This window comes from Platalea leucorodia (assembly GCF_965183815.1).
Source record: "Platalea leucorodia genome assembly, chromosome: 10".
Classification (NCBI taxonomy): Eukaryota; Metazoa; Chordata; class Aves; order Pelecaniformes; family Threskiornithidae; genus Platalea; species Platalea leucorodia.
Window position 1 is genome coordinate 1726114 of NC_138832.1, and position 27186 is coordinate 1753299.

The 27186-nt window shown below is 49.8% G+C and overlaps 2 protein-coding genes across 7 annotated transcripts; one reads left to right on the forward strand and one right to left on the reverse strand.

Moving 5' to 3' along the window:
• Positions 1–148: 148 nt before the first annotated feature.
• Positions 149–6328, reverse strand: PDZD11 (PDZ domain containing 11). Of its 4 annotated transcripts, XM_082323230.1 has the most exons (6): positions 6114–6328; positions 5920–6003; positions 4832–4888; positions 4399–4497; positions 4159–4219; positions 387–3330 (listed from the first exon to the last, which is right to left on the reverse strand). In XM_082323230.1, exons 1-6 carry the CDS (start codon positions 6297–6299, stop codon positions 3296–3298), a joined length of 522 nt encoding a protein of 173 aa, XP_082179356.1. In that variant the 5' UTR covers positions 6300–6328; the 3' UTR covers positions 387–3295. The 4 variants fall into 4 exon arrangements, 2 of the variants coding, with proteins under 2 accessions (XP_082179356.1, XP_082179355.1); XR_014229346.1 differs by having other exon boundaries at positions 149–3330; positions 4159–4497; XR_014229347.1 differs by lacking the exon at positions 387–3330 and having other exon boundaries at positions 4208–4219; positions 4399–4888.
• On the forward strand, positions 6236–27186 carry KIF4A (kinesin family member 4A). Of its 3 annotated transcripts, XM_082323226.1 has the most exons (31): positions 6236–6316; positions 6600–6742; positions 6855–6969; positions 7602–7792; positions 8083–8175; positions 9127–9293; positions 9547–9641; positions 9850–9969; positions 11157–11332; positions 12330–12391; positions 13063–13198; positions 13719–13777; positions 13983–14088; positions 14791–14856; positions 15170–15355; positions 15986–16089; positions 16368–16512; positions 17006–17116; positions 17891–17974; positions 18564–18677; positions 18930–19085; positions 19492–19586; positions 20037–20166; positions 21036–21206; positions 21605–21712; positions 22466–22543; positions 22635–22736; positions 23413–23574; positions 24949–25068; positions 25801–25923; positions 26482–27186. In XM_082323226.1, the coding sequence occupies exons 2-31, from the start codon at positions 6620–6622 to the stop codon at positions 26665–26667; spliced, it is 3684 nt and encodes a 1227-aa protein (XP_082179352.1). In that variant the 5' UTR covers positions 6236–6316; positions 6600–6619; the 3' UTR covers positions 26668–27186. The 3 variants fall into 3 exon arrangements, with proteins under 3 accessions (XP_082179352.1, XP_082179354.1, XP_082179353.1); XM_082323228.1 differs by lacking the exon at positions 25801–25923; XM_082323227.1 differs by lacking the exon at positions 21605–21712.

The window sequence follows — 27186 nt, forward strand, 5'->3', positions numbered from 1 at the left end:
CTAAGTAACGGGGGGGTAACTAGCGAAGAAAATAGTTCACTTCCCGCTGTCTTCTCTATGGATGTGTATAATATTGAGTGTGTGTCTGGCCCTGCTGTCTCCTAGCTGTTAGCCGAGTAAGTGTGACTATTAATATGAGTATGGACTGTCTGACCACAGCCGTGTATCACACTAAATAAAGTTATTTCACCAACGCCTTCGCTGTCCTGCTGCCGGGGAGGGGCCTTCCGCTGCCTCTGCTTGTTTTGCCCCTAGGTTTAACAAGTCTGTCCCACATAGGCTATGGTGGAAGAAGGACGAGGTTAGCGGGCGTAAGCCCGGCTTTGGGAATGGAGCGAGAAGGGAAGGGCTTTACGCCGGCCCAGCCGGGGCGCGGGAGGGCCCGGAGGGTGGCGGGGGGCCGCCTCCCCTCAGCGCCTGTCTTTCTCGGCTGCGTCGTCCCGCTCCCGGCCGGGGGGTCACCGGGGATGAGGGATTTCAGTACAGGAAGCTCAATTTCCCTCTCCTAAAGCAGCTGGCTTCGTCAGGGGATCTGGGCAAGCAGATGATGGTCCCGAGGAGGTAAATGGGCCTTCTGCCTTTCTCTGTAGTGGGCCCTGAGCCCCTCCTAAGCAGCCAGAAAAGAAATGGAGTAGGTTAACACCTAGAGCAGACGTGTGCCGAGACCTTTCCTGAGCTTCCACGGGTGTCTCCCCCCTGCGCTTCCCCGCTCCTGATCAGATGTGAAAGAAACTGCACAAGGCCTGCACGAAATCCCCTGCCCGGCAGCACCACGACGCAACCGCGAAAGCCCGGCCGAGCCGAGCGCGCTGGTGGAGGCGGCGCGGCAGCGTACCGCCTCGCTGCAGAACACCGATGAGAGCGGCCTGGCCCAAGCGAAGGGTGAGAGGGGCGAGCACGGCCATCCCGAGAACCGGTGCTGCTAGCGGTGCTGCAGGGAGGAGCGTTAGGCGATGCTGCTCGGGCTCGTCCAGGGGTTTACAATAAGGGGTGGGGGGAGTTTTTAAAGAAAATCTCTGGGTTTGTAGCCTTTTCGCTCGTGACGTGACTGCGTGGATCCGAGCACGCCAGCCCTGCTTAGCGCCGAGCCCCGCCTGGCCGAGCGATGCTGAGGGAGAGGAGCCGTACGGCACGGTTTGCAGGTGTAACCCGCCGTGCCTTCGCGCAGCACAGCTCGTTCTGGGGCCGTCGCTGTTCCTCCAAAAAAGAGGCCTGCAGTACCTCTGCTTCCCGGCCAGGGGTTATTCCTTGACAAACTAAAGCTGCTCCAACGCTCGTGACTCTTGGTCTCTATTTTGCAAGTCACTAAAAAAAAAGCCAATGTTGCTGGACCTGTTGTTTTCCCAGCAGGAATCTCCAGTTCTGGAGAAAGGAATGGACTGCAGTGGCCGGTCCTGCCCTGTCAATTAAGATACCGAAGACACGAATGTGTCTTGGGAAAGAATCCACCCTTTCCTGTTAGCCCACAGCAGTCACGGGGTCAGCGCGATGGCTGCGGAAGCACCCCGCTAATTACCTGAGTAATGGCAGGGAGGAAGCTGCCCGAGGCAGGCGAGAGCGTCCTGGAGCCTGAACGCCGAGGTTGTATTTGCAGTCGCCTGGGGAGAGCTGAAGGTGCCTCGCGGCTCCTCGGCAGTTGGGTTGTGTGCCGAAAGCCCAACGCCCACGTTCAGTCGCGCTTGTCCACCGGGCAGAGCGCAGGGTTGGCTCTGGGGCCAAGGACCGCGCGCTGAGCCGTCACCCTGGCACCCCGAGCGCAGCAGGGCGGGGAGGGAAGATGGAGCAGCACGAAACGTCGCCTTGCATCCTGCTTCCCCAAGGAACACGTAAACGCTGGGAAACTGGTGCGCGACTGGAGAGGCGAATGTCCCGTGGGACACAGGCCTGTCCCCTGTCACCCTCTCAGGTGCTTATCTCCCTGGGAGAAAAGCTAATTTTTTTTATTCTGAGTGAAAGTCTCTTTTCTCGTGTATTTTTCTCTGCTTCAGCCTGGCAGCTTCCTGCCCAGCGCTGAGCCAAGAGCAGCCTGGCTGGCGGTGCTGCAGCTGTGGCAGTTGCATTGGTGCCACCACAGACAAAATCCTGTTGCAGCAGTGCTGCAGCACCGCTCCAGGCTCATCAGGGGCCGACTTCCTTCACAACGAGCGGAAAAACACCCTTAAATCAGAGCTGCACCTCGCCTGCGCCCCACGCTTCCCTCCTACAGGCTGCAAGGGCAACGGGAGCCCACCCTTGTCCCAGCTCTCCGCCCGGCCTTTCCTTGGGGCAGCGCCAAACAGCCCTCCATGGAGAATTCCCAGTGGGAATCAGGTGAAGTCCGGTTGCTATACTTTTTATTATTTCAGTTATTACAGATAAGCGGGAAACGCCGCGCAGGAGGCCAGAGCAAGGGCTGTCCTGATGCCGTTTACAATGTGATCCTACCGCGCATTTGCAGCCGGATTTGCCAGTAACCGGCACGTTTTCATCTGGGCTCTCCCCGCGCGGGGCGCAGCAGGCCTCCTCACCTGCCTTTGAGAAGAGGGAAGGGGAAAAGGAAGCGGCGGGGAGCTCTGATGGGAGCAGGCGACAGGGACGGGGCTGCGCCAAGCGAAGGAAGCGAGTTCAGCGAGCGAAACCCTTACCCGTGCGAGCGCCACGCCCGAGGGAACCGGGCCCAGCGCCCGCAGCGGTTCAGAAACGCGCTCCGAGCGTCTCGGTCCTGCGTCGTGGGGGGCGTTACGCAGCAGAGGCGCACAGACATGCCTTGGCAGAGTAGTGCAGCTAGAGACGGGCACCGAGTTTGAGTGGGTTTTACTCCTCGAGTCCCAGGCAAACCCGGCAGCGTAGAGCAGAGGTAGGACAGCGGAGAAGGAAAGAATTTTGTGTCACCAGAGAAGCGGACAGGCTGATCTCTTGGAGGACAAAGGCTCAAGCACGCTCAGACCCTCTTGGCCTCACATCTAGCAACAAGGGATGGATGCAGAACCAGCAGAGCTCTCCTTTAAGTTACATCCTACTAGAAGAGAAGCAGAGATCTTGCCAGAGAAGCTGCCCTCCGGTACCCACTTCCACACCAGCTTGTTTCCACACCCAGTTCAAGGCGTACAGACTAAAGCCCCATCCATCTTCCAGCTAAATAAGACTCTGTCGCCATCCCTCCGTGCAGGAAGCAGAGCCGCTGCCTCTGCGGCCAACAGGACAGTTGTACCTCCAGTGACAGCTGAAATCGGTGTGTCGTCTCGGGTGTTGAGGAAAAGTAGTGGAGAGTTTTTTGCAGGACGGCCACTCTGGAGACCCAGCAGACAGCCGCCCACTAGTGAACAGTTCTTTCCTTCTGTCTCTGGTAGTCTGGAAGGGAAAGAGAAGGCAAGGCTGAAAGGGCAGGAGCGGCAGTCGCTGATGGCTGGGGGAATTAGCCAAAACGTTAAAGGAAAACATATATTCTGTATATGCCTTGCTAAGCAGAGGCAGTGTTTGCTACCCTCTGGGGTGGCAGCTGGCTCTAAAACAGCACATTTGCACCCCAGCCAGTCATTTCTAGCTATTTCAGGGCATTTAGAACAAAAGTCTGTTTGAAGTCCTCTCTTACCCTGCTGCACGTTTTCCTTCTTCACTTAAGGGTCAGTTTCCATTTTACGAGGAATCCTTGTTGGGCTTGACTCGACCTCTATTTCCCCCCCCTTATATCTATGAACTTTTATGGGTGCAGAACCCGAGAGCTAACACAGTCTTTTCCCCTCAATCAGAATTTAAACGTTCCCAGGTAGAGATAAAACCCACAAGCAGCGTCCACCATCGGCACAGATCCACCAGTGACAGAACTAATTCCTAGGTTATTCAAGGATAAGTAGCTTCATCTACATCTCTAAAGCTAACACTTCCGTTCAAAAATCATCCCACCTTTTGCCACTGTGTTGCTAAGCCCTGCTCTACAAGTTTTTTTATCTGGGCAGCTGAAACCAGGCCTTACTGTTTTGACTCGGTAGCTGTCCTGATCCCCAAATCAAAGCCCAATGTTCGTTCTGATCTGCAGGCCGCTAGCTTAACACCATCTGAGGCTGTAACCTTGGACTCGTAACCGCTAAGCTCAGGTGGAACCGGCAGGGATGCGTGGCTGTCTGCTTCCAAAGGAGAAAGGCTGCTAGGCGGCCGGGCTCGGAGCTAGCGGGCACTTACTGTAGGGGAAGTAACGCACGCGCATGGTGATTTCACGGGCTGTCTTCAGGATCTCCACGGCCTGAAAGCAGAAAGAGTTGCTCAGTGACCAGACTGGGCTGGAGGACAGGAAAGGGGAATGGATCAGTTATGGGGTGCCAGCAGCTGAGCTGGTGCAGGCTGAGAGGCCGGGAGGAGACGGTGTATGCATGGACTCCCCCTCCTGTCCCCGCTCCGGCAGCTGGACGCAGGAGCGCTCACCTTGCTGTGCTCAATGTCCTGGAAATCCACATCGTTCACCGAGAGCACCTGGTCCCCTTCCTGCAGCCCCGCTCTGTGCGCGTCCGAGTCAGGGATCACCTGTGACGGGAAGAGCAGAGACAGCAGCGGTGACTCCCGCTCGGCCAGCGCCGCAGCTCCCCTCCCGCCCAGCCGAGGCGGCCCAGCCCCACGGCCTCCCCACGGGGGCTGGGGAGCGGGGACTGCAGGCCACCAGCAACACTCCGTGGGCTGGGGAGGGATCGGGAAATGGCGCAGGACCGTCTGATTGCTGCTTGGTGCGTGGCAAATTACAGCTGTGAGTTGGGAGATGCCTATAAGGTGTATGACAGTCTCCCTGCCCACCCAGCTGGCTCAGCAACACCCAAGGGAACAGACAGAACACGGGGAGGGAACGGCAGAAGGACAGACACACCTTAGAGATGAAGATCCCCAGCTGCGAGGCTTTTCCTCCCCGGATGTTGAAGCCCAGCTGTGAGAGAAACCAGCAGTGAAATGCAGTCACCCCCTTTGGCCCAGGACCCTTCCCACTGGATACGCGTCTCTTCCGGACGGAGCAAAGGTGTTGGTGCTGCAGCGTTCAGCCGGGCAGCAGCAAGCACCGGTCCCTCTCTGCTGACTTCTGTGGCAATCTCACCTTGAACCCCCAAGGGGCCCCCTGCTCCCTGTCCTCTACCAGCTCCTCATCACAAGATATTGCACGTCCCTGCCTCACCCGCAAAGCTTTCTTCTCCCCCTGCGGCAGGGCAGGAGCAATGCCCCATCCATCCTACCAAATCGCTGGATGAGGAAAGTACCAGGAACCTGCCCAGCCTCCCCTGGCTGCGTTCGGCAGTTATCTTGCTACGAGGATGCTACTGGTGGGCGATTATCATAATCACAGAATCGTTTAGGTTGGAAAAGACCTTTAAGATCATCAAGTCCAACCGTTAACTCAGCGCTGCCAAGCCCCCCGCTAAACCATGTCCCCAAGCACCACATCTCCCCGGCTTTTAAATCCCCCCAGGGATGGGGACTCAGCCCCTGCCCTGGGCAGCCTGGGCCAGGCCCTGACAGCCCTTTGGGGGAAGAAGTTTTTCCCAATACCCAACCCAAACCTGCCCTGGCGCAGCTTGAGGCCGTTCCCTCTCGTCCCAGCACTTGTTCCTGGGGAGCAGAGACCGACCCCCCCGGCTCCAGCCTCCTTTCAGGCCGTTGCAGAGAGCGATGAGGGCTCCCCTCAGCCTCCTCTTCTCCAGGCTGAGCCCCCCCAGCTCCCCCAGCCGCTCCTCCCCAGCCTTGTGCTCCAGCCCCTGCCCCAGCCCCGCTGCCCTGCTCTGGCCACGCTCCAGCAGCTCTGCCGGCCCCTCCATCAGCTGCTTTTTGCCAGGAGAGGCCTTGGGAACGGCGGCCCCGAGTCAACCGCGGGAGCCGCCGCGCCGGGGCAAGGGCCGGGCCGGGCCTGCCCCCCCCCCGGAGCCCGCCGGCCGGCGCGGGGGGCGGAGGGCTCCGGCGGGGTCTCACCTGCGCCCCGGGCGGCTTCTTCAGGACGATGGTGCGGGGCAGGAACTGGGTGAGCTCGTTGTTGTAGTCGGGGTGGTACACCCTCTGCAAGGCAAGGGCCGGCGCCCGTCAGCCGGCGGGACCGGCCGCGCGCCCCCGGCCCGGGCCGCGGCCCCCGGCCCGGGCCTCCGCCGCCCCCGGCCCCGGCCCCTCACCTCATGCGGCGGCACCCAGGCGGGCGGGCTCTCGTAGGGCGGCAGGAACACCACCGGGAAGTCGTCGTAGGGCAGGCGGCCCTCCATGCTGCCGCGCCGCCTGACGGGACGGCCCCGCCCCGCCCCGCCATTGGCCGTTGCGGCGCGCGGCCCCGGTTTGAACGTTGGCGGTTGCGGCGCCGCCATTGCAGCGGCGGCTCCAGGTGGGTCCGGGCGGCCCCGCTCCCGCTCCCCCCGGGCAGCGCCGGGGCCCTCCTTCGCCCCGGGCGTGGCGGGGAGGCCGGAGGGCCTGGCCTGCCGCTGGGCGCGGCCCGCCGGCAGGGCGGTAGCGGGCTCTAGGCGCCCCTCCGGCCGCCTCTCCGGCCTAGGCCTCGGCCTGCCGGGCCCCGGGGTCCCGGGCCGCAGCGCTAGGCCCCGCCGGGGCGCTACCTACCTACCGGCGGGCGCTGCTCCTGCGAGGCCTCACCCGGTTCCGTTCCTCCGCAGGGCGTTCACGGTGACCGAAAATGGTGAGGGAAGATGACAAGGTGATCCCGGTGCGTGTGGCGCTGCGCTGCCGTCCCTTGGTGCCGAAGGAGACGGCCGAAGGGTGCCAGATGTGCCTGTCCTTCGTGCCGGGGGAACCGCAGGTAAGGGAGCCGGCCCTCTGCCCTCGGGGGGCGGCCTCGCCTGCCCCCCAGCCCCGGGTTTGCTGCCAGGGTGCTGTGCGGGCAGCGCTGTCTGTGCTCCTCTCCTCCGCAGGTGGTCGTAGGCAACGATAAGTCATTCACGTACGACTACGTGTTCGACCCTTCTGTTGAGCAAGAGGAAGTCTTCAACACAGCCGTCGCCCCTCTCATACGAGGCATCTTCAAAGGTTTGTGGTAACTGAGGACAAGCTCTGTTTTAAAATATTGGGGATTTTGCTGGGCTCAGCTGTGTGGAAGAAGGCGCTGCACTGTTTAATTCTCTGTTCGAACTCATTTCTTCTTTGATCTTCTCGGAAAATAAAATCCCGCACTATCTAGACACTGGCTCCAGCCTCCAGTGAGAAGCGCCAGATCTTACCATTTACAACCTGTAGTACCCCACAGGGCTATCAAAGTGACCTGTGTGTGTTCACTGGCTCATTTTGGTTCCTGAAGCTATTGATGTGCAGCGAGAGAATTTTATCAAGGATAATAGGATGAGTTGATGAGCATCCCATGCCAGAAGCTGTTACTGATGCTACAGCAGAGCTGAGATGACAGGGAACTTACACAGCGTTTCTATGACTAAATAGTAAAGTAACAGAGCTGGAATAATAATTTTATCTGTTCTTTGCGGAGCTTTTTGTTGACTTTTCTCTGTGATGTTGCTAACTATGACCTTGCATAAAGCTTGTGTAAACTGACGGCGAGAGGCAGTGCTTTTCTGGCAGGATGGTTTTACTAGAATGCAGCTTTGTTCGTCAAAGTTTCTCCTGGTTCCCACGTGACTGTCTGATCCGGGCGCCCTTTGTTCCCCCAGGCTATAATGCTACCGTCTTAGCCTACGGACAGACAGGATCGGGAAAAACGTACTCTATGGGAGGTACCTACACTGCCAATCAAGAGCATGAACCTAGTGTGGGGGTCATCCCTCGGGTAATCAAACTGCTGTTTAAGGAGAAGGAGCAAAGGCAGGAGTGGGAATTCGTCCTCAAAGTTTCTTACCTAGAGGTAAAAGTTGTTTTGATTTTCAAACTATTATAAAGCTGTGGATTACAGATAAAGTGAGCTTTAATGAGGCCACCTCCTTCAAGTAATAGGTATTTATTAAATCAAAATCAAAGACTACGTAAGGTCTTGTCAGGAACTGGATCCTGAGTCCTAGGTATCTTTCTCTAAAGGTAAAACGAATGGAATGTCATGCACAGTCAGCCACGATTGCAGCGTAACTGTACCTCTTTCTTTATGCGAATTGTTCTCATGCAAGGCTGCTAACCGAACTGCTGTCCTGATGCTTTCAGATCTACAACGAGGATATTCTAGACCTGCTGTGCCCGTCAAGAGAACGGTCTTCTCAGATCAGTATACGGGAAGATCCGAAAGAAGGCATAAAGGTCTGTTGCCCTGTTAGATACGGGTGCGTGAGGGGGTGACGTGGCTCGGGACGAATGTTTTGGTGAAACAACTGTCTGACTCCTTGAGCTCTGCTTTGTATTAGTGCATATGAAACCATCACAACTACTCATTCCTCTCAGAATTGAGCTGTTGGTGATCCATAAGTTTACTCAGAGTAACACCGATAGGGTTAGACATTCGTGACAAAGCCACTTGCAAGTCCTGTTCTGACTTTTTTTTGCAGGCTGATTTAGGTGAATATCTGACAACATTGTACTGTGGGTCCCTTCACCAAATTTCAAACTCTGTTGCCATTGTACTTTTCGGTTTGGCAGAAGTACTGTGCAACAAAGGATTCCTGAGGGGAAACTAGTTAAGTGCCCAAGTTATTTTCAAGGAAAGCACGAGCTTGCCAAGGATCACGACCAGTCCCTACCGCTCAGTCCCCTCTGTCCTTTATGTCCCTAATACCTGCCTCACCTCCACTCTATCCACAAAAAATACCCCACCCCCTTCAGCCAGTTTCCCCCTTCTCTGCCTGCAGCTGGCACAGCTTTCAGCTCGCGGCTTGGCCGGGCGATATCTGAGGGCAGCTAGGGATTTCTCCGAGTGCTGAGGAGCTTTGTCTCCGTCCCGTAGCTCAAGCTCCATCCCGTAGCTCAAGCTCCGTCCCATAGCTCAAGCAGGCACAGAGGAACTTGGTGTGTGCGTGCAGCAATAGGATGAGGGAGAGGTGATGCGACTTAGTTACTGATACGGAGTTAAGAATAAATTTTTGCTGGAGGAATCCATACCAAGCCTCTGGCTTGAAGTGAGACTGATTCTTGTGAGTGTGTATTTACACAGAGACTTCACTTTTCCTGCTGTAGTCTGAGACAGGATAATTTTTCTGATGTAAGTCGGGATGAAGAGGAAGGAGAGGATAAATGATGCTTTCTTCCTGGATACAGATTGTAGGGTTGACAGAAAGAAACGTCACCTGTGCCCAAGATACTGTATCCTGCCTAGAACAAGGGAACAATTCCAGAACGGTGGCCTCCACGGCAATGAACTCCCAGTCCTCACGGTCCCATGCCATCTTCACCATTTGCATTGATCAGAAAAAGAAAAATGACAAGTAAGTGTGATTGCGCAGCCACTCCTAGCAGCTGTTAGCAGTCAGGCTTACTCAAAATTTCATAGTCCTGTCATTCTTTCTTGGTCTTGGATGAAGTCAGCTGAGCTACTCTTGAGGCAGTTCCTTTATTTGGCTGTCTCTGATATGAAGTATTTTTTTTCAGCCTGGTAGCTCAGCTGTAGTAACCGCGGGACTGCTCCTTTCCTAACTGCATGTGTATTTGAGAGAGTAAAATAGTCTATGTCTGCCATAGGAACAGCAGTTTTCACTCCAAGCTACACCTGGTTGATCTCGCTGGCTCTGAGAGACAAAAGAAGACCAAGGCTGAGGGAGACCGACTAAAAGAAGGTCTGTAGGAAAAGGACTGGTATAGCTTGGGTTGCTTACCACTTTGGTGTTAATAAATTGAGTCCTTGTGAGGAAAAGCAAAGCAGTTCTTTAATTAACCCTTATAATGTGCTTTTTTTAACCTTCTTAAATTTTTTAATAAGGACAGGAAATGACCAATTCCTAGCTATTGAGGTGGCTCTACTCGCTGTCATCTGTTTGTGTGCAGGCATCAACATAAACAGAGGTCTGCTCTGCCTGGGGAATGTGATTAGTGCTCTTGGTGATGAAAACAAAAAGGGCGGTTTTGTCCCCTACAGAGACTCCAAGTTAACAAGACTGCTGCAAGGTAAGAGACAGATGATGGCAAAGCCTAAATCTACAGATGCACTTTAAATAACAAAGTAGCAAAAAAAAACCCGACAGCCAAACAACCACAGTTCAAAGCGGTGGCTCCTGTTGACAAAGGGATTGCATTTATTGGCTTAGTTCCTCTTCTGGCTGAAGCCAGACCTTTTCTGTACTCTTATTTTTAGGTTGCAAATGCGTTGAGATGGACTCATAAATGAGTCCCGCTCTTTTGCAGTTCCTATGTGATAAAAGGAAATCAGACAAATTCAGTGCATTTTTTTTTTTTTTTGGTGGGGAGAAGGAAGATGAGAAGTTAAGTCTGGAAGCAGAGATCTGTTATTATACCCTAATTATAGCTACTTACTGGAGGATATCGCAGCCAGAATGAAGCTCAAGCTGTCTGTGCCTTCACTGTCTCCATCGTATTTATGTTTGGCTGTCTTAGTCTGAATGTCTGGTCTTCATGGTACTTATTTTTCAATAGTTGTGATGGTCTTTTAATACATTTTGTCTAAATTAGCCTTAAATATGGGCATGGCTATAATAATGCAATTTACTGGGAATTTTTTTTTTTTTTTGGTAGTTAAATAATTTGGTACAAAAAAGTCAGGCTCTTCAGTATTTTCCGTATCTGAAAGTATCTAATAAAAAGAAACTGGATGCAGAGCTGGATGTGGGGCCCTAAGTAGCCAGTATGTGTTAGTGTCAAACCAAAGGATAAAATGCCACGCAGCTTGGTGATCTGAACAAATATGTTCTTGGACAGTAATTCTTTAAATTGGAAGATAGTGTGAATTCTGATGTCTGGATATCGATGGAGGTCTTGAGTATTATTGTGTGGGAGAAGGGAGGAGAAAACCTGAAAGAACTATGCCAGAAATGGCATGTAGAAATTACAGCAATTATAGAAATTTCTATAACAGGACAGCAATATTACTGGTGCTTCTGATACGAAATTGTCAGTGCTTAGAGCCGAGACATAATTTTGGGACTTTGGCTTTCAAGAAAAGCTGTTTAGTATAGAACTGAGGGAGGCAGAGGGGAAAGTAGATGACAATGACACCAAACTTCTAGCTGTATGTAGTATGGTGATGCACTCATGCGGTCTTGGATACCTTAAAGATGATATCTTACTAGTCACTTCTCTCTCTCAAAGCTTTGGTTGTGCCTTGTTTTCCTTTTCAGATTCTCTGGGTGGTAACAGCCACACTCTCATGATTGCCTGTGTAAGCCCAGCGGATTCCAATCTAGAAGAAACTCTAAATACTCTGCGTTATGCTGATAGAGCAAGAAAAATAAAAAATAAGCCGATTGTCAACCTTGATCCCCAGGCGGCTGAGTTGCATCACCTAAAGCAGCAGGTACTGGGCGCTTTCTTCATGTGAGAGGAGCAGATCTGTCCTTTTGGCACAAAGCTCAGTAAACAGCGAGCAAAGGCACAGGATGCCTAGCTACACAAAATATGAAAAATTAATGTGTGTTTGTCTCTTGAGATGGCTGTGTAAGTGCTGTAAAGGGACTACATGAATACTTCTTGTAATTCTACAGCAACTATTCAATGCCATAGGAAAACGGTAGTGTTAGTGTAATTTACATTTCCCTTCTGCTGACCAAATCATCGCCTGCCCATTAGGCTACAGGCAAAACGAGAAATACAGTGATGGTTGCCTTGCTGGCATCACCTGCCTATGTCCAGCAGAGGGGGAAGTGACGAGTGCTCCTCTGTGGTCAGCTTCAGAGGGAACCAAGTTGCATAAACTAGAATTGGTTAAACCCAAAGCTGGAGGTGCCCAAGGGCGGGTCTGCCGATGGGAGGTAACCGGGCTTGCTCTGCTCACTCGGCCGTGTGCATGCGATGGTCTTTCATGCTGCCTCTCCACAGGAAAACTCAGTCGTCTTGCTCCATTGTGGAACAAGTAAGAGGCGTTGCTTGCCACACAGCAGCGCTCACCAGAGCCTAGTGAATGTTTATTAACGTACTGTAAATTCAGATCACGTATTCAAGTAGCTCAGGAAGGCAAGCGACCCGACTCTCTCTCTCATGTGAAAGGTAGCAACAGAGCGTTGGTTCAGCAAAGCGGGAGAGCTGCCCGTTGGATCAGCGAGGTCCCTGACACCCTGCACAGAGCAGTGTGTCAGCTGTCTGTGGGTGACGTTCCTGCTGAAGAGAAGGTAGCTTTTTTAGGACCAAATTATTTGAAATACCGCAGCAACATGATTCCTTTCCACAGGCAATGGTAAAAGGACAATTGTGGAGCAAGTGGCTCGTTATTGAGACTCAGGATCTTGATAGTGTTCCTTCAACCATCTAGTTACTACATGGAGAGATTTACAACCAGTAATTGTTTGTCTTTCTAGGTACAACAGCTACAGGTGTTACTGCTGCAGGCCCATGGCGGGACCCTCCCAGTGTCTCTCAAGTAAGCTTTGTAGATTAATGCCCAAAGTAACTGATGGCCATCACACACCAGCAAAGGCTCTGGATCTCCTTTGCTCCAGGCAGTGCTGTAGAGTGTGGGCAGAGCAGACTGGTTGCTTTCTAATAGGATCTGGACTTTTTTTTTTTATCCCATGCGCACTGAAATTCCATGCATGGGTCACTTAGTTTTGTAGCAAACCCCTTAAGATGGCAAAAATCAGTTGTAGGAGACATTGACTAGTTCCTCTGATATTTCCTAACTAAGTATCTTTCTCAGATCCATCCATCCCTCTTTTCTTCCTCACCCCTCTACCTCTAAATATAGGGCAACTCCATCTCCATTGTTCTTAAAAGCAGGGTAGAGTTGGATTGCGTAGGCGGTGTCTTCTGAGGATGTTTCAAACCCCACGTACATGCAGTTTACAGACTTACTATTGATTAAACAGCATTACTCTTTCAAAAGGTGTTTTCTTCTCTTGCAAATGTCTGCTTTTGCTGTGCTGTATTACTTGCATTTTTAAATTCAGATTAGACTTCCTCCAATTAGTTCTGTGTATCTGCTACAACCTATATTTATTGTAAGTGATTTAGGAAAATTGGAGGTAATTCCAGTGCTGTTACAAACCTCTACTGAAGTCATGCTCACAAGCAAACCTGTCCGTAATGTTTCAGTAGTATGGCACCGTCAGAGAATCTTCAGTCCCTGATGGAGAAGAACCAGTTGCTAACGGAGGAGAATCAGAAGCTGAGCAGAGGGCTGAGTGAGGCCGCTGGCCAGACAGCACAGATGTTGGAGAGGATCATTCTGGTAAGGTTCAGTTACCCAAGAAGAGCTTTAAGTTGCGTGACTTCCCCTTTTAGCTGAAGATTAATCAATAGCAGCTCCTGTACTAAGGGCACGTTGGGAATCTCGTTTCGATGTTTCTTTCGCATTTATTTCAAATCTCTAGCTCTCAGTCAGAACCAAAAGTCTCCCAGAGCCCGTCAGGGCCTGTAGATCTGGTGACTTCAGTGGGGAAAAGCAGAACCGGAATCTTTCAGCTTTTCTGTTGCTTTAATGTTTTAAATACCATCACTTGCGCACACGCGCTCTCTCTCTTCCCTCTTCCCACCCCGCAGCTCTGCTTTGTTTGGATTCACTGCAGTGTATATTCCTGCGAACAAGGGTGCTAAGTCTAAACCAACTAGCGGCAATGATCATGCACGATCTTTCAGTGCATTTATTTGCCACTGACTGACAACATATCTCTTGCTACAAATAAATTAGCTGTTTTCTGGTTTCTTATCTTGCTTGTCCTACAATTCAGTATAATTCTGGCTTCTCTTAGACAGAACAAGAAAATGAGAAGATGAGCGCCAAACTAGAGCAGCTTCAGCAACATGCTGTGTAAGTGTTTCCACACCCTGCTCATGCTGAGGAAGTGTCTTTCAGCACTAAATGTTTTTGTTGGGATAAGCTGGATACAGTCAACTTGTGTTTGTTTATCCAGAACTCGTTTGTACGTTTGGTGGGGAAAGCTGTTCCTTGTTGGCACGTGTGACGCAAACGTGCCGTGTAACACTCGGGGACTTATTCCCACTCTGCATTGCAGATGCAAGCTTGATCTGCAGAAGCTGGTAGAGACTGTGGAAGATGAGGAGCTAAAAGAAAATGTAGAGGTGATTCGCAATCTGCAGCAAGTGTTGGCTCAGTTGCAGGTAAGACTGAATCCAGGGAGAGAAAAAGAGTGTGCCAAGCGAGTTTGCTAATGAAACCTAGGGTGGTTCTGCTGATCTGCAGAGCAGTAGATTCTGCTCTGCAGAAACCTTGCTTAAGGAGCCCTGGAATTAAAAGTATTAAATGACTCTTGATACCCACTTCAAAACAAGCTGTCCTGCTGTGCTTTTAATGCTGCAGAAAGGCCACTTGTGCTTGAGTGGCTGCACATGGTGGGGGAAAAGGAAGAGCCTCCATAAAAGAATCTGATAGTGGGGGATTAGCATGGATTTACAATCCAAAAGTTGGAAGGAGAGTTATAAACTTGGTAGTTTTAATGAGCAACCCAAATGGCAGGGACCTGAAACTGTTAAATGGAAGTTGCCAAACCTTTGTCTAATTGAGGAACTTCTCTGTTCTCCCTTGCTACGCATTGCCCCTGTTCCCAGACTCTTGTGAGGAGCTGGCTGCCAATGCTGGAGTTCAGGGAAGACGAGAAAGACTGCCCTGTCCAGCTAGTCTAGGAGGAGTATGCTCGCTCTACTAAAGGAGGAAGACAATGGCATCCTCTTCCCAGAGAGATTCTCCTCTGTCCAGAAAGCTAACATTACGCTTTGTCATAATAGGCCAACAAACTGTTATTAGCTTCATTTTACTTCATCTTTCCCTTTTTACCAAAATGTTTTTCTCTTTGTCCTATGTAGAGTGAAAACGCTGCCACAATGGAAGCTGCTGCAGAGATGGCAAACTCTGAACAGGACGCTGCCGCTGTAAGTGAGGGGGGTCCAGCAGTGCAGACCTTACCGGGGTGTGTACTTGTCCCCTCATCACTCCTCTTTTATCTGCATCCTTATGCTCGCGTTCTAGCCCAAATGTTTGGTAAATAATATGTGTCACTCTTGTATGTGCTGCCTTTCTGTGCTCTTACTTGCTCAGTGTGTTCAAGATCAATAACCTGTTCTCATTTCTGAATATCTAAATTTTTTACGTAAAAATGAATTTGAAGTGTTCTGGAGAAACTGCGATCACATAGTTAAAGAGTCTTGGGCTGGCCTCTGCTGCTCATTGCTGTGTCTTCTCCAGGAAGCAGAAATGGGCCAGGATACCAAGAGAGCCTCGGATGACTTCACCACTCAACATGCCCTCCGTCAAGCACAGATGTCCAAAGAGCTGCTTGAATTGAATAAAGCCCTGGCTCTGAAAGAGGCACTTGCCAAAAAAATGACCCAGAATGATAGTCAGCTGGAGCCCATTCAGTCCCAGTACCAGGTAAACTCTTCCGAAATAGTTCTTGAAAGGATGCGCGCAGTTTATTTTTGCCAATTAATGCAGTCCCCCCATGCTGAGGAGGGAAGGGAGGAGATCTGTCCTCTCATGAGCGTGTTCTTATTGGGTCTATCTATTTCCTTACGCTGGGTCACTGCCCCCTTGGGCATGGGGAGCAGGTAGCTACATGTGTCAGTAGAGAAGGTGAGGGGGATGACCCCAGAAGACAGTCTTTGCCCTGAAATAAGCTATTAGCCACTAGCTGTTCTATGTGAAATGGGCTCCTCTGCTTTTTACTCAGAGGTTTGCTTGGCCGTACCAAGCCAAAATGCGAGTACTCCACTGTTGCCTCTCATAGTACAGCCAGCTGATCTGGCTTTCCCTGTTCACTAGCTGTGCTGGGATCTCCCGTCTCTAGAATTGTTCAGTCATAACTTTTAATTTGTTACAGTGGTTCTGTAGACTAAGATCTCAGTGTATGGAGGACTAGCCCTTTTGACACTCAGACTGCTTTTAGACAAGGTGGTTTACAGCTTGTTGGAAAGGAACGTGGTTTCCCGAGGTCTTAAAGCTTTGTCTCAGAGTGGAGTTTAAGGTTTTTATTTGGAGGCTTACTACTCTTGTCCTTTCTAGACTAATATCAAGGATCTGGAATTGGAGGTCAGCAGTTTGCAAAAAGAAAAGGAGGAGCTGATCCTTGCTCTGCATATGGCGAAGAAGGATGTCAACCAAGCCAAGTAAGAGTGACTGCGCAAGCCGTGTGACTTACAGCCCTGAAAATTCATTGTCTTGCGTTTCTACTTTTTGTAAAAGCTCTTATTTTAATGCAAATGCATCTCTTGCCATGTGAGTTGTATGAATTGCAGAGAAGCCTGATAGTGGGCTTTTATCAGTGGGAAAGATGATAATACACAACTGCTTTATTTTTCATAAAGTGTCTCTAAAGTTGGAGCGTACTCGTTTGAGAATAACAGTTATTGGGGGGAGCTGTTTTTAAAGTGTGATTTCTTTACAGACTGAGTGAACGGCGTCGGAAAAGACTGCAGGAGTTGGAAGGGCAAATTAATGAGCTGAAGAAAAAGCTGAACGAACAATCAAAGCTCTTAAAGCTGAAGGAATCTACAGAACGCACCGTCACCAAGCTGAACCAGGAGATCAGGGTAACTAACCCTCGCATGCAGTTCTTGGGCTTGCTCCAGTGTAGACAAAGCAGCTTCCAGGCAGAAGGCGCTCACTCTCTGTTTTGTTAGACTGAGAGCACCAGGTTTTGGCAAGATTCCTTTGGCTACGGGACCACAATTGCGGGTGTAGCACAATAGGCAGGTGACTGCTGAGACTTGGAGGAATGAAAGAAGTCCAAAGTGTCTTCTGGCTGTTCTGATAATTAATTGCCTCAGTCAAATCACTTGACTGCACTTTGGTTTCCATGTGTATGCAGTACATATGTTCGTCTTCCCTTCATGCTTTAAAAAATGAATTCCTGGGTTTTAGCACTTTGAGCATGTCCTTAGGCATGTACTCCGAGCGGGCAGCACACTGGAATATTTCCCGTCTGCCCCTCCCCACCCCTGACAGGCACGCTAGGGGAATGTAGGTTGAAACGACCCAGAGCACAAGTACTGGACAATTCTTCCAGCCACTTCTACTTTTCAGGAAATGAAAAACCAACGGGTACAGCTGATGCGCCAAATCAAAGATGATGCGGAAAAATTCAGGCAGTGGAAACAACAGAAGGACAAGGAAGTGATCCAGCTGAAAGAACGGGTGAGCAAACAATAAGCCCCCAAACTGTACCTCCCTCCAAAGAGCAAAACAAATCATTGACGTGTTCGCTGCAAGGCTTTGTTTAACTTGCAAGCATCTGAAAAACATCTGGGTAATGCTTTGAAGATAATGTTAGTTCATATGGTCGCCACCTTTCACCAGTTGTCGTAAATTGACTCACTCGCTTGTGACTGGCAATCTTAAAGCTATCAACACAGTCGTGATTCAGCTCTAAAGCAGAAGGCAAATATTTAATATTTGGAAGTATTTAAAGTTATAGGGTTTGGCCACAGAATGGGAGGTATTAAAACTTTCAAATATTGAAAGTATTGAATATTGAATCTGCAGGTAAAGAGTGAGAACTGTTAATGAAATCCTGCTGGCTTGTAGCATTCAAGTGTAATGGGCAGCAAACATCTGTACCTTTGAGTTCTGGTCTCGCAGGAACTCTTACTGTAAGAAGTTTGCTCCCCGATGTTTTGGAACACTAAGCCTTAAACTTGTGGTTTGCAGTCTCTTACCACCTTCAGGCTCCTAAACCTTTTTGACGGAAACTGTGGAGACCCTTCTAGCCACTTTAAGCCTAACAGCCATTTATTTTCAGGGGTACTACATGGCTTAAGCTTGTAATGATCAGTGCAATTATTATCACGAAGCGTTTGCATTGCAGAATAGCAAACGTAATTGTTCTGTTCCCAGAAGTGTGAAACTGGCCATAGGTATTAATGTGACATGTGATTATTTTCCATCTGTCTTAACGCTATTTCCCTGCAGGATCGCAAGAGACAGTATGAGCTACTTAAGCTAGAACGAGATTTCCAGAAGCAGGCCAACGTACTTCGGCGCAAAACAGAAGAGGTAAGGAGCCAATATCTGCTAGAAACTCCTGACCAGTTCCTAAAGGTCTGCAAAGTGTGGTTCGTGGTTGTAATAAGATATGCAGAAATTTCTTAAATGCAGTTTGGAGGTCTGGAAATAAGGGCTTTTCTCTCTGTAGAAAAATACCGTGCTTCTGTCCTGTAGCCTTTGAGGGATTCTAGTTAAATCTGCTCTTTAAGGGGTAAGTTACCCTTTGAGCATCAGGTTGCCGTGGCAAATGTATTACAGATACCCAAGCCAGAAAGTGTAAAATGAGCTTGAGCGGATCTGCTAGATTGCAGTTCAAAATTCTTTGACGGCTATATAGAAGATATGCATCTTGAAACCATTTTGGATGCTTTCTTCTACCTTTAGGCCTAGAAGCAGATTCTTTTTAAACCGGGAATCTCAGCAAGGGAAACTAAGTCAGGGACTCTCTAGTCTTCGATTAATCCTAGAGTTTCATTAAGCTTACACTCTCTTCCGATTGTCTCGCTGTCTGGCTTGCACTGTGAATACCTCATGTTTTCAGCTGTTGCAGATTAAGTGGAGTAACTACTGTTCAGCTTTTGTGTAAAATGTTTTACAGGCAGCAGCTGCTAACAAGCGCCTAAAGGATGCTCTGCAGAAACAACGGGAGGTTGCAGATAAGCGGAAGGAGAGTCAAAATCGGGGGATGGAAGGAGTTGCTGCACGAGTAAAAGTGGGTGACAATGTGTTGTTTGTTGGAATCCACAATGGGCGAACTTAGCTTTAACTCAGTAGGTGCTGCTGGGGTTGATGGCTGGAGAGCAGAGGGGAGGAACATGGCGTTGCATATTAAGGGAGGCAATGTGATTATTCAGTTAATCTGCGAAGGCGTTTCAGAGAAGGATTCAGTCCTGAAGTTGAGACTACAGCGAACCACTATACTGGTTTTTGGGTTTTAGTGTTTGGGTTTTTTTTTTTCCTCCAGAGTTGGCTTGCAAATGAAGTAGAGGTTCTCGTTAGTACTGAAGAGGCTCGACGGCACCTTGCAGACCTTCTGGAGGACAGAAAGATCTTGGCACAGGAGCTCCTTCAGCTTAAAGAGAAGAAAGAGGCTGGGGAAAACCCACCTCTAAAGCTGCGGGTAAGAGAGAGGGAAAAGCCCTTTTCCCCGTCCCACGCTGCTGGCTGTTCAGCAGGTACTGTCACTTACTCTCATTCGCTCCTGTTTGACCTCTTCCCTCAGAAGGTAGGGATGGGGATGGTTCCCTTTCTGGAAGAAAGGGTTAACGTTGTTGCTGTCCTCTGGTGTGTCAGGAAACAGTCGCTGAAGTAACTTGTTTCTTAATGCAATGCATCTGATGGATGTGAGTGGGCCTCACCCCTTATCAAAGACTTTATGCTTTTGGGAAGGAGCAATGGAATTTAAGCTGTAGATGCTTTTATAATAGTATGACTCCTCTTTGCTGAAACATCTGTAAATGAAAGCCCAGTCTTCTATGCATTTCTTCATCTCTTGCTCCCTTCTGTCCATTGCTGTAATTCTTTAGAGACGCACCTACTCCCTCGCAGATTTGCAGGCATCGGAGATGGACCTTTCCATATCAAAGCAGATAGAAAGCCTGGAAACTGAGATGGGGCTCAGGTAAGGCAGTACGACAAAGCCGGTTTGCACAGCCTTGCCTTCTTTTTTTCCCCTCATCTCTATCTACAACTCTTCTGTGAGACAGAAGAGAAAGTAAAATAACTTATGCACCAACACTACAAATTATGAAATAAGACCATGTGGTTTTCCTGGTTTGAATTGTTCCTAAATGTGGGGATATGAGGACACTACTCGCTCACTAAGACTGCTTTGTTCTCAGCTGTTTGTGAGCATCTCTGTATGACGGAAACACTGCACTTTCAATTGAAAAGTGTGGAGGGGAGGAGAAACTCCCTGGTATAACATTGCAGACTCCAGCTGCTGTCCTAAGCAGTCAAAACTGTGACTTGAACTATTTTGTCTAGTATTCTGGTAACACTAATTTTAGCCCAGACACTAGCCCGGGTTTTCTCCTGTGTTGTAACCTCAAATACATGCGTTCTTCCAAAGGAGCGCCCAGATAGCGGATCTACAGCAGAAACTCTTAGACGCAGACAATGGAGATCGTGTGAAACAGCGCTGGGACAGCATTGCAACAATTCTAGAGGCTAAATGTGCTTTGAAGTATCTCCTTGGAGAGGTAAGTTCTGAATTTTCCTATTTTATCACTAAAAACAAAGACTCTAAATGCTTAGCCCGGAATGAAAGGAAGTGACTAACAGACTGATAGCAGAGATGAATTCAAGCGAAGCACTGCGGTACTGGATGAGGTTTATTTCCCTCACAACTTCCAACTAAAATATTCTCCTGTGCTGTGGATCATTTTGGGGAGTGAAATCCAAAAAGAACAGGGAAGAGGGAAACAGAACAGACGCAGGTCTGGAGATGTCAGCTAAAGCTGTGCTTACAGGAGGCTTGCATGGGAATAGTAAAAGGGAAGAAACAAATTTCAGAAGTGGAAGAGAAAGTATTTAAATACCTACTGAACAAGTAGGCACTCTGCCGGGAAACAAGGGCACCACTCTCTGAGGTCAGAGGGGAAGCAGTGGAATGGATGTTGGGATGGGAGAAGCTTGAACAAGACTGGGGGCAGGAGAGTAAGCGCTGGGCTCATGTGGAATCAAGGAAAGAGCGGCTGAATGGCAGAATGACATCGGTCCCCGGTGCTTGGAAATTAAAGGAAAAGAATGAAGGAGCTAATATGAGAGAGCATTCATTTTTGGGGTCCCCCCCAATACTCGGATTTAAAGTGTTGCAGGAAAGGAGATGAATCTAGAACTGTTAACGAAACTTCCTGCTATCTGTTTTGCACTGCCATACTGGCTGTCGGGTGCCTAGCTCCGAGTGTCTCGTCTAGCCTCCTCGTTGCTGATGGGCAGAACAGTTCTTAGGGTGGTTGGAAGTTAGGCAGAAATACTTCGCCTCCAGGCTGAAGCAGGCCTGCCCCAACAGCCACTGTGAAACATGGAACTCGCTGACCCAAGCAATCGTCGTGCTTTTGTCTTTCAGCTGGTCTCCTCAAAAGTGCAGGAAAGCAAGTTGGAGAGCAGCCTTCAGCAGAGTAAAGCCAACTGTTCAGACATACAAAAGATGCTGATTGAAGAGCGAAACCACATAACGGAGATGGAGGCCGAGTTCCAAAATCAGCTTTTGGTGCAGGAACAGCACCACCAGGAGAAGGTAAACCATAAGCGATAGAAATCTTGAGAGCTCCTGTGTCTTGGGACTCTGATTCCTAGATCTGCTCAGAGATAAAGGCAAAGCGTTGTGCTGAAACCGCTCTGTTGCTGTATATCTGATCAACATTTGTTAGACTCTTGCAGGGCAGCTAATAAAAGCCCGAGAAATCTCCCTATTCGTGTGTCCTATGCAAGTTGTTTTATTTGATAACTTTTTGCAATGCTGTAAGTGAGGATGTTACACCTGAGCACGAGATAACTTTTAAAGTAGATCAGAGCAGAATCATGCTGGAAGTGGCAGAAAGAATCCTTCTGAAATTGTCAAGGCCTTCGCCTGAGCTGCCAGATGTCTCTTTAGGAATTCACGCCTCTGCCTCTGCTATGTTAACTTGCTTTTAGGTTCTGTACCTGCTTAGCCAATTTCAGCAAAAAGAAGCAGCAGAGAAGAAACTGGAAGATTCACTCAGTGAGCAAGAGAAACAGCTACAAGAGCGACTCAAGTTCCAGGTAGAGTGTCTGGATGCGGCTGGGGGAGCGTGCTCCTCAGGGCTACCTGGTACTTGGAAGAGTAGCTTTGGAGTGAGGAAGGTGCAGAAGGATTGAGAGCACTTCCATTTGTAGCTACGATTGCTCGATTCAGTTGCTTGCAGGGGATAGTTGCTATACAGGTTTGAATAAGCCTGTGGGGTTTTTTCTCTTATGTGTCTTCCATTAAATAAATGTAAATGCAGCAATGATGCCTGCCACAGTCTGACCAGCTCACATGCACTTCCTCCATGCTCGGAACACCTTTAGTTAGGAGATTCAACGTGCTGTTACTCATCCTTTACTGAGCACAGCTCCGCTGTGCTACCAGCAATGGAAGAACTTTAGCTTGATCATATAAACATGTCACCGGCTGCACCTTGTCTTGTGGTGTAGCAAGTTCCTGTGGAAAGGCATGTTCAGTGATGTATTAAAGCAAAATCAGTCCTAGGGGCACCTAATTTGGAGATAAGCCTTAGAAATAGAGGGAGTTTTAGATCGTAAATGCTCCCTCTGAAAGGATCGGATTCTCTCTGTTGTATTGGCAGTGTTAGGCATAAAACAAGGTAGTAGCACTACTGATTTTCCTGATTAGCCAGAGCTGGTCTCCTGTTGGAGAGTACAGAGAAGCCCCTTTGATCTTGCAAGAAAGATCCCAATAGAAAAATCTGTCCCAAACAACTACTTGTGCTACCCCTGTGTAAGCCTACAGATTTCATCTTGTCTTGCAAACAGGAGGAAGAGCTGGAGAAAATGAGGGAGATCTGTGAGAAGAACCAGGAACTTCTCCAGGAAAATGACACTCTTAAGCAGGTAGAGATCTGCACAGACATAAGTCATAGAGCTGCTTGGCAGCTGGGTTCGTGTATTTTGCAAAGCTAACTTTTTTTGTCCCTCTTAACAGAAACTGCTGCTCCTCCAAATTGCCAGTGGACAGAAACTCCGTCACATTCAGCAAGTGCCGTCCGAGTCCCCAGATTCTTCTTTTGATTATATTCCACCCAAAGTAAAGATTCTGCATACCGGTTTTCATGCTTGTATTGTACCTGGGCTCTTTTCAAAAGTTAACGTTGGCTAGTAATAACCCGGGTTTCTTTCTCCCAAGTTGCTTTTTACACAGTATCTTGTTCTGCTGACTGAAGTAGGCCTGTTCTCTGCTTCAGACAGTCCTTAAGCTTTCTGTTTCCAGAATGCTTCTGAAACTAGCTTGCACTAGTTTCTTTGATCTGAAAAAAAAAAAAAAAAGCAAACAAAACCCCAACCTGTTTCCTCAGTCTAATTATGTCTGACTCTGTATCCTCCTTAGTAATCCAGGTACTTTCTCTGTAGCATTTCCAGTCTCTGAATCATGGAGCAAGGCAGCTGTCAGAGCAAACTGAATCATTGCCTGGCAAAAGAGCCAAATCTTAGTGCTGGGAGGAATAAATGATTTAGAACTGTTTTCTCAAGACTGTGACACAAATCTATTAACTTTCCAAGGATTTGTCAACTCTAGCAGTTTAAATTGACTGATTGACTTTTGAATCCTGACAATTTGATCTTTTGGCTCCTCCCTAACCCTGCAGCCGCCTTGGCTGTCAGAGGGATGGGGCTGTGGTGGGCGGGCTCTGAAGTGCCTTAATAAGATGTAAACCCACTGTTATTTCTTCTGGGGCCTCAACCCTTGTCCCTTCTGTCTGCAGCCAAAGGCTCGCCGGCAAACGACAGCAAAACCCCGTGCCCCAACCCCAGAAATGGATATGGAAGAGCTGTTCTCTGACTCGGGAGAGTCCGGAGGGGAGATGGAGGATGCGGAGTGGGTTCCGGTAAAAGCAGTCAAAGGAGCAAAGAAAAGCGTGATGGGGGTAAGATCCAGTTACCTTTGACTTGTTGTTACCTATAAGGGAATCGCTTGCCTGTATCCCTGAGGATCTGGTATGTGTTCAGAGCAACGGTGAGGCTAGTGTCTCCACTGTCGTTCTGAACAGCCTTAATACGATAGTACTGCTGGCACTGGGTATTTGTCGTGTTCTGACGGAAGGAACAAAAGTTGCCCGTAGTCAGCAACACCTTCCTAAGTAATTTTTCCTTGGACAAGTCATCTACCATGAGACACGTGTGTTCTGTCCTGCTGCCTGTGGCCGAACTGGCCTGCATGTTTCAGACAGCAGCAAAATAGTGAGCCCTAACAGCAGCCATATTCCTTCGTGGAGCCTCTTTTAGGGGGAAAAAAAAAGGGCTGGCCTGTCACGTATCCCTGCGTACTGCTCCCCCTGTGGTGTGCTGCGGCTCCCGGTCCTGACAGAAGCCTCGGCTTCTGTTTTCTGTTTGTATCGGTCTGCTGGGCTTGAAGCTTCAGCCTGCTGCTCATTAATTCCTGGTGGGATGGAAGAGACGGTTTGAACGTGCTGAACACAAGGCACCGTGAACCAATGGGCCTCTTTGGGCTTGAATTGCTACAAAGCTCGGCCCCCGTTGCGAGACGTGGTGGTCTTCCCCTTCCACAGCGGGGCAAATTGTTGCCCATCTCACTACTGTGAAAACGTCAGCAGTTAGCCCAGAAAAGCTTAGGAATTTAAAGGTCTAGCTTTAGTTCCTTTTGCTGGAACTTGCCAACCTGATAAATTCTGAACTACAGGACTATCGGTGGTTTGGTTCTGGGGGAGTTTTTTGGCCACGTTGCAGGAAGGAGGGTTTGTGCTTCATACCTGGCTCTTCCCAGTTCGTTTCCGTAGCCCAGTGGAGCTCCAGTGCAAGTTACTGCTCCGTTCGGAGCTGTGGCTTGGAGCAGCTGGCCCCTGCCGTCTGCTACTGCCTCCCGTGCCCAGAGTGGCAGAGGTTCCTGGCTCTGCTATGCCATGAGGTAGCTGAATTGGGTCGCCTCCATCCGGATGGAGGGCCCTGGCTCTGGCGACTCAGGTTTGCCTTCAGGTGCGCAAACGTTAGCTTGTTTAACCCCCACCGAAACCGGCGTCCTTTTGGTTAACTTGAAGTCAGGGACTGAGTAGTTGAAGATGCTTATTTTGGGGATGCTGAAGCAAGAGATGGCTCTGTAGGTGGAAAGACCTTGTTTCTTTTCCTGGGACGCAGGACCGACACAGTGAAACGATAAATGGTTTGTGGCAGCTTGGGGATGGTGCTGTCCTTTAGGTTGCCTCAGGTGTTGGCAGCTGTGGCAATCTAGACGCGGTCTATAAAACCCCGAAGCTCTTTCTGCACAGAACTCTTCTCTCACGCAGTGCTCGTGCAAGGGCCGGTGTGGAAATCGGCAGTGTGGCTGCAGGAAGCAGAAGCTGGGCTGCACCGAGGGCTGTAGCTGCGACTCGGCAAAATGCAGAAACCGAGACCCTGGCTCTCAGGTGAGGGGCGCTGCCTTTGGGGTGCGAAAGGGCCCGCACCCAACATCCAGACAGCGCCTTTAAGCGAAGCTGGATGGTTACGTGGTTATGCTGTTAGCCCACGTGCGCGTTTGTCACGCTAAAGCTTAGCCACCTTTCCGACACGTTTGTAAATGTCACCGTAATTCAGTCTTTATCTGTGGTGACAGAGTACAAAGTTTTCCGCTGCAGCGCCAGGCTCTTGCACTGAGTGTAGAAATTTCTGTGATGTCCCAAGTCACGCAGATTTACCTGCTGCCGGTTGTCAGCCATGAATCTGAAGACAAACCATTTAAGTCTGTCTTTTGCACTTAGTAAATAAAAACTGTATCTTTAGCTTCAGATGGCACAAAAGCTTAACTTATTTTCAGTTTTTTTTTTTTTCTTTAAAGAATGGAAGGGACAATTTGGGGAGGGAGTTGTAGCATCAGGAAGGTTCACGAGCAACTGTTGTTCATTAGAACCCTTGCTAGAAACGTCTGCCTTACTCTTGGACCTGAGAGATTTGAAGCAGAGACCTCCCGTAGTAATTCTTTAATTATTGACTGTTTTACAAAACCAGTTGCCTGACAGAGGCATCCAGCGTCCTGTGCCGCGAGCTGCTTTGCAGCTGGAGAGGAGGTGGCTTAGGGACCCCTGGTATTTCTTCAGCTGTTGGTGGGGAAGGAAGGGATGGGTATTGGGAAAGTGCTTCAAAGTAGTATTGCCCCTCAGGACGCCACTCTGTGCGAGAACCAAACGAGGGACTCTGAAGGTTCCTTCAAACTCGAAGACCCCACTGAAGTGACCGCAGGAGAGACCTTCTTCCAGCCTGTGTGCATCGTGCCAAGTACGAAGGTACGGCCTAAAGCCCTAAGAGAGCGCGGCGGTTCTGAATACGTGCGCCCCTTGTTCACAGCTGGCAACGGATCTGAAAGAAGGGAAAACCCAAGCTGACAGACTGCTGCTAGAAAACTCTGGACAGACTACAGCTGTCAAGCCAGCTCGTGTTTAAGTTTTGAGTCTACTGAATTCTTAAGTTTTCATACTAAAACTGTGCTGCACAGGCTTGCCACGCTTTCCTGCTGCACCTGCCAGAATGAGAGACTGGTAACTGAGGAGCTCGTAGGCCAAAATCATGTCTTCCTGCGTCCAGACTCACTCTTCTTATGCCATCGGGTGCTCTGATTGGCAGCTGTCTCTTTGCTTCAGCTAAACGCATTCATTATCCCCTGCGTACCCTCGGCGCGCTGTTCCGAATGCCGTCTCTTCCTGCTCAGCCCATGAATTTGTCCTTGGAATTTTGACTTGAGTAAAGAAATTCTGTTTGTGCTGCCTCCAAGCTCCAGCGCGCGCTGGCTGGCTTCTCCAGCGCAGTGACCAACTCCAAAATTGTCTCCCTTCCTTTTCTTATAGGTGCTGAAAGACATCACAGACCAAGATGTGTTCACGAAGAAGCCCAGCGCTGCTGCCTCCCTGCTCGTGAGAGATGAGGAGTCCCAGGAGAACCAGATGCCGTTTGTAAAGAGGAAGAAGAGAATGCTGAGTAGCAACACCAGCTTTTTTTCAGGCTGCACCCCTATCAAGGAGGAGCTTAACTGAGGAGCGCGGAAGCTGCCCCCTGACTGGGTTGTGCCGCGCTGCTTTAGACCACGTTGCTGGTGACTCTAAAAAAAGTGTTGGGATCGCTTGCTGCAGCAGAAGCCCGGCGCCTGTCGTTCCTGGCAGCTGCTGGCACCAGCAAGGGAGTCAAACACCGGTTCTTGCGAGGTTGTGTCCAGTTCTTTGTACATATTTGTATGTGTGGGCCCTGGGCCGCTGGCGAGAAACCCTCTCCCTCCGCCCTTCCTGGAGCGAGCGGAGGTGTTTTACCCAGGTTGCTCATTCCGGCTGCCTTCCTCCTCCTGAGCTGTGAACACGTTGGGTACAGCGTAATCCGTAATCTTGAAAGAATGTGCATTTGCACTGGAAATCGGGGCACCGTCTCTTCCCGCGCGGCATCGGGAACTGTTCCAAGCTGCGGTGCGAGACCCACCGGTGCGTAAGCCTGTAGTCTTAACTCGGGCGGCAGCTCTGCCTCGGTCAGTGGTTCTGGACCCTTTGGGCACTGCTCTGTCCCTG

Coding starts and splice junctions, on each gene's coding strand:
- KIF4A (XM_082323226.1), top strand. CDS start 6,620: ATGGTGAGGGAAGATGACAAGGTGATCCCGGTGCGTGTGGCGCTGCGC. Junction 16,513..17,005: donor AGCTGAACCAGGAGATCAGG/GTAACTAACCCT, acceptor TCTACTTTTCAG/GAAATGAAAAACCAACGGGT. Junction 22,737..23,412: donor TTGATTATATTCCACCCAAA/GTAAAGATTCTG, acceptor TTCTGTCTGCAG/CCAAAGGCTCGCCGGCAAAC.
- PDZD11 (XM_082323229.1), bottom strand. CDS start 6,299: ATGGCGGCGCCGCAACCGCCAACGTTCAAACCGGGGCCGCGCGCCGCA. Junction 6,004..6,113: donor CCTGGGTGCCGCCGCATGAG/GTGAGGGGCCGG, acceptor CTTGCCTTGCAG/AGGGTGTACCACCCCGACTA. Junction 4,889..5,919: donor AGAAGCCGCCCGGGGCGCAG/GTGAGACCCCGC, acceptor TTTCTCTCACAG/CTGGGCTTCAACATCCGGGG.